The sequence below is a fragment of the Otolemur garnettii genome, unplaced genomic scaffold (genome assembly GCF_000181295.1).
Source record: "Otolemur garnettii isolate 467f Iridium unplaced genomic scaffold, OtoGar3 scaffold00056, whole genome shotgun sequence".
Lineage (NCBI taxonomy): Eukaryota > Metazoa > Chordata > Mammalia > Primates > Galagidae > Otolemur > Otolemur garnettii.
The window spans coordinates 1,614,279-1,620,302 of NW_003852451.1; the positions used below are offsets into that span (position 1 = coordinate 1,614,279).

At 51.2% G+C, this 6,024-nt stretch overlaps 1 protein-coding gene across 1 annotated transcript in view; it reads right to left on the minus strand.

The window, feature by feature from the left end:
* KIF25 (kinesin family member 25) overlaps positions 1 to 6,024 on the minus strand; it is a 73,702-nt gene that overhangs the window by 20,218 nt on the left and 47,460 nt on the right. The window contains exons 9-10 of the mRNA XM_012806701.1: positions 4,075 to 4,149; positions 756 to 890 (exon numbers count right to left, since the gene is read on the minus strand). Coding sequence (XP_012662155.1) covers positions 756 to 890; positions 4,075 to 4,149 — 210 coding nt within the window. The remainder of the gene's footprint in view (positions 1 to 755; positions 891 to 4,074; positions 4,150 to 6,024) is intronic.

The window sequence follows — 6,024 nt, forward strand, 5'->3', positions numbered from 1 at the left end:
AGAGCTGCATGTGAGGGAGCCGCAGCTCACAGCAGGGCGAGAACATACCAGGCTGCTGGAGGTGGCCCCGCTCACAGAGCTGCATGTGAGGGAGCTGCAGCTCACAGCAGGGCGAGAACATACCAGGCCGCTGGAGGTGGCCCTGCTCACAGAGCTGCATGTGAGGGAGCTGCAGCTCACAGCAGGGTGAGAACATAGCAAGGTAAGAGTCTTGCTGGGTGACCACATGGAGGGTGGGGTGCCAGGATCAGGCCAAGGGCAGAGACACCAAGGCCCCTGCAGCTGTACAGATAGCTCTTTGCTCTTTTTCCATAGGACTAATTGTGCTGGTAAAATCACAAACCTGGCAGTGGGACTCTTTTGGGGATGTGTTCATGGTCAGGAGACTCTTGCCTGGGACAGGTTTGCTGCCCCTCCTGGGAGGAGAAGCAGACATGGCCCTAACAACAGGAGTTGTCCATCCTTTCTGCTCTGGAGCCAAGAACCTCCATCCTCACCCCAGTGGGAACCTCTGTCCTAACCCTCATTTGGGAGGTTCTGTCTTAATAATACTGTATGAGCATATACTTACTATAAGAATGTGTGGCATTTGAGGCAATGACCTGGTAAGTATCTGAGCACTGGGTGATGCGGAGTGCACCTGCTGAAGTGACTGGGTTTGGGCATCTTCTCTAATGGTGGTTTCCTCTCCCATAAGAACCCACCACGCAAACCCCCACCTCTCTTTGCTCACAGCCACCAGCCTCCAGAAGTACCTGAAGAGCTCCTCCACAGCTCTGGGGACAATTCCCAGGTCACTCTGGGGCTCCTTGCCTCTGGGATGTGGCCCCAGCATGGTGTAGCTCTTCCCACTCCCCGTCTGTCCGTGCGCCATGACACAGACGTTGTACCTGTGGGCAGAACAGATTCAGGAACACATGGATCAGCACCACAGTCTGATCCAGGGAGAGTTTTTGCCTGTATGAAAATTTCAATAGATTTCATTTTGTATTCACCTGCTACTCCACTCCTTATAAAGTAGGCTTTCTGTTAACTACAAACATTGTTTTTGTAATCCGTCTCTGTTGCTGTTTTCTTGCACAGCATCAGATTACATTTTATTCACACAAATGCACAGCATGTATCTCAGTGAGCCCTATTTCTCTTTAGTTTTGTGACAATGTGGCTCTGCTCACTCCCTTTGCCAGCTCTCAGTTAACTTGGAGATTCTGACCCTAGGAAGTGCCCCCTGACTTCCCACAGCTTCATCTTGACCTTCAGTTGAGCGTTAGAGCTGCCCAGGGCAAGTTCATTTTCACACCCAGGCTCACTGCATCTAATGCGGTAGAATAGATGACAGGCAAGTTTGCATCTTTCCTTCTGATGTTCTAGAAGGATTTTCCCCATTACATATGTGATTGATCACCAGCCTGTTCATTCTGACACTGATGGTAACGGCGCATGCGTTTATGCTGTGTCATTCCAGGAGCACCAGGCTTTCTTTTTTTTTTTTTTTTTGCAGTTTTTGGCCGGGCTGGGTTTGAACCCGCCACCTCCGGCATATGGGGCTGGCGCCCTACTCCTTTGAGCCACAGGTGCTGCCCAGCACCAGGCTTTCTGACTGCCAGGCATCTAAGTCACACCCAGGGCAGTGATGCAAAGATGGCAGTGCCCAGGGGGCCTCAGACTCCAAGGCCAACTGTCAAGTTCCATCAAGAAGGCCTGAGAACCACATGCTTGGACAGCACAGATCAGGACTTGGGCATCATCCTATGTCTTCCTTCCAGAATTAAAAAATATCAAGGGGTTCACACCAAAAGGCCACTGAGGCCCAGACCCCTATACACGGCACTCCCTGAGTGTGTCACGTGCACGTCTGTGTGGGGGGACGTCTGTGACTGCTACACACAGCACTCCCTGAGTCCATCACATGCACATCTATGTGGGGACGTCTCTGACTGCTACACACGGCACTCCCTGAGTCCATCATGTGCACATGTGTGTGTGGGGGGATGTCTGTGACTGCTACACATGGCACTCCCTGAGTCCATCACGTGCACATGTGTGTGTGGGGGGACGTCTGTGACTTCTACACACGGCACTCCCTGAGTCCGTCATGTGCACATGTGTGTGTGTGGGGACGTCTGTGACTGCTACACATGGCACTCCCTGAGTCCGTCACGTGCACATCTGTGTGGGGGGACGTCTGTGACTGCTACACACGGCACTCCCTGAGTCCATCACGTGCACATGTGTGTGGGGATGTCTGTGACTGCTACACACGGCACTCCCTGAGTCCGTCACGTGCACATCTGTGTGGGGGGACGTCTGTGACTGCTACACACGGCACTCACTAAGTCTGTCACATGCACATCTGTGTGTGGGGACGTCTGTGACTGCTACACACGGCACTCCCTGAGTCCGTCACGTGCACATGTGTGTGGGGATGTCTGTGACTGCTACACACGGCACTCCCTGAGTCCATCACGTGCACATGTGTGTGGGGGAACGTCTGTGACTGCTACACACGGCACTCCCTGAGTCCGTCACGTGCACATCTGTGTGTGTGGGGACGTCTGTGACTGCTACACACGGCACTCCCTGAGTCCATCACATGCACATGTGAGTGTGGGGATGTCTGTGACTGCTACACAGAGCACTCCCTGAGTCCATCACGTGCATGTCTGTGTGGGGACGTCTCTGACTGCTACACATGGCACTCCCTGAGTCCATCACGTGCACGTGTGTGTGGGGACGTCTGTGACTGCTACACACGGCACTCCCTGAGTCCATCACGTGCACATGTGAGTGTGGGGATGTCTGTGACTGCTACACAGAGCACTCCCTGAGTCCATCACATGCATGTCTGTGTGGGGACGTCTCTGACTGCTACACATGGCACTCCCTGAGTCCGTCACGTGCACATGTGTGTGTGGGGGGACGTCTGTGACTGCTACACACGGCACTCCCTGAGTCCATCACGTGCACATGTGTGTGGGGGGGGGGCGTCTGTGACTGCTACACACGGCACTCCCTGAGTCCGTCACGTGCACGTCTGTGTGTGGGGACGTCTGTGACTGCAGCAGAGAAATAAGGTGGTGAAGAGGTTCTTCACCATTCAGGAACACAGGTGGAAGGGTCTTGCCAAGGAAGGGCGCAGAGGACTTAAACTAAGGCATCTGTTTCCTATTACCCTGCAAAGGCAACTCTGGCAAAGATCATTTTAACCACGATGTCTTTTTTATTTCTGGATCCTGCTTACTTAAAAGAGGGCTACTAAAAAAAGAGACTCCTCTCTCACTTTTAATTAACTTTTTCAGACAAATATAAAATCCTCAAACTTCTGGAGAAGTTGAGGCAGACACTGCACGTAAGTGGAAGTCTGGCATCTGTGGTCAGAGCACACGGGCTCTTGCCCAGGCCTTGCTCCTGGGATCACACGCCTGTCAGGCACAGGCCCCCCTCGGACCCAACCAACAATGCTGTGGTGACAGTTTCCTCTTTGCTGAGGTCAGCCATGCAGGACAAACAGTCCCTCGGGAAGCTGGATGCAGGCGTCATCACAAAACTGCAATTCTTTAAAATGGCCTGAAGTAGAAAGTTGTGGCTTATGGTGTCTTAATTAAGGGTGCAAACCGAGGTTGTTTTATTGCTAAAGAAATGCTCTTCATTCCTCAATATGACCCACTGCCTGCAAAATCAGTAGTCATGGTATCCAAGCATAGAAGGCTGATTCCCAAAGGGAAAAGCCCCTTACTCTGATGTTAAAATTCTTAATAGGCTTTTTAAAATTTTTGAAATGCTAAAGTATCCCAGAAAGAGGAAAGACAGCTGCTTTCACAGTCATACCTGGAACAGAAAGCAACAGAATCCAGTTTGGGACCCACGGTGCACATCCCCGTTCAGCAGCTGCTTTTCAAATCACATTTAGTCCTTTCTCAGCAGACAGAAATACACCGCTAGCAGAAACCAACATGCTTGGGGTCATGGGTCGACGTGCTCAGACTCTAATGTTACGTTCTTATTCTGCTCCACAGAATTTACTTATCCTTAAATGTAACTATAATAATTGGACTTAAAAATATTTTAACTCACCCATCCAAGAGAGATGTAAGCAAGGGGCACACGTCTCCAAAGACCACTCTCTGAGACTCTGTTGGACCATAAACCCTGAGAGATAGAGTAAAAAGCATTAATGGAAACAGAGGAGAGCCAGGCTAGTGCCCAAATGCAGAAGCCTTGTGTGTATCACACAGAACCTCCCAGCACCTTCCAGAATGGTCAGAAGAACATGAACTTGTGTCACTTTCCAAGCTAACAAAGCTTAAGGATGAGTAAAGATACTGCTCCAAGTTACAAATGCTTGAAAGAAGGAAGAAATGGAGGGAGGGAAGGGTCAATAAACTTAGGCATAAACTTACTAGGAAAGGTCCACGCTCCTCGCGAGGAAAGCCACAGCGCTCCTGAAGGACTCAGGCTGGGACTGGACAAATGGAAAGGCCCAGGGTGCTCTTGGAGAGGAAGACTCAACTCCATGCCTGTCTGTCCAAAGCCAATTTGCAAACCTACCTCTATCCACCCTCTCCCAAACACCATATATGCCATCAGGTTTTGCCTAGATTTACGCAATTTCATTATTTGGCAAATAAATTACAAACTTTACTGGCAAAATGAAAGAGCAAGAATAGGAAATAAACCCCTGGGAAGAGTGACGGGGGGCGGGGCCATCTCAGACGCAGAGTGCACGGCCGCTGGGTTTCGCCAAATGAACACATAGAAAGGCCAAGGAAGAGGGGAAATTCCAGAAGCAGACAGAACTGCGCGTGGGGGTGAGCTGCGGACAGAACTGCGCGTGGGGCTGAGCCGCAGAAAGAACTGCGCGTGGGGGTGAGCCGCGGACGGAACTGCGCGTGGGGGTGAGCCGCGGACGGAACTGCGCGTGGGGGTGAGCTGCAGAAAGAACTGCACGTGGGGGTGAGCTGTGTGGTAAAGGGCATCCGGGATCAGTGGGAAAGGGGCATTCTAGAAAGTGGTGGGGGGTGAATGGACAGGTATGTGGGAAACGATGAAACTGGACCTACTCTTTATGGAATATACATTCCAAATGGACCACGAGTTTAAAGTAGGGAATCAACGACGCAGGGGCTACAAGAGCACGTGGCCCCTTCTTTATACAATCTGTCAGCCTTCGTCACTGTGAGTATCTAAAAAACAAAACCTTCTGCATGGCTCGGAGGCCTCAGAAGCAAATAAAAAACACAACTGAAGAAACTAGAACTTAAACCACAAACAAAATGTTGATATCCCTGTTATATCAGGTGCTTCTCAAAATGGAGAAGAGGCCAATATTGCTGCAGAAAATCGCTAGAGAGATAAAGAATGCCCAGGAAAGGAGACACATGGTGACACTTAGCCAAATGAGCAGAGGCCACTTCACTCAGAAGAGAAACTGCTCAGAGAAAGCACCTCCCACCAGCAGATGAGCAGCAGCCCGCAGGTCTGAGCCGTGCTCTCCAGCCAAGCTGGGGGCTGGGCTGGACCACGCCCCAAACCAGGAGGACAGACAGTCCCAGGGTTCTGACAGGGCAGCCATCCATCGAGCTCCCCCCAGCTGGAGTATCCTTGCTCCCTTTCTACCTCGCTAACTCCTGGCTAATGGAGCTGCCCAGACCCAGGCCAAGGCCAGCCCCTCCCTCCTGGCCTCTGCTGCTTCAGAGCTGGAGTCTCCTGCTCCTCGTTCTTGGTGTTCGTAGAAAAAGGTGTTATTCTTACCTGCATCCCTCACATCTAACATGGTGTGCTCATAATAGGTGCTCAGAAAATGCTTGAACTAAAATTACCAAATACAGAAATTCAATACAAATATGTCAGCAGAGGTGGAGGCGGAGCAAGATGGCGGAGGAGACACATCCCTGAGTCAACTCTCCCGGTGTTTTCAGGTGAGAGTGGACTTATTGAATCTCTTCCGCGTGTAGTCCTTGGGCAGATAAGCAGCGCAGGGTGAGCAGCAAAGAGGTGAATTGCTGGATTGGAAGTATACCCCAG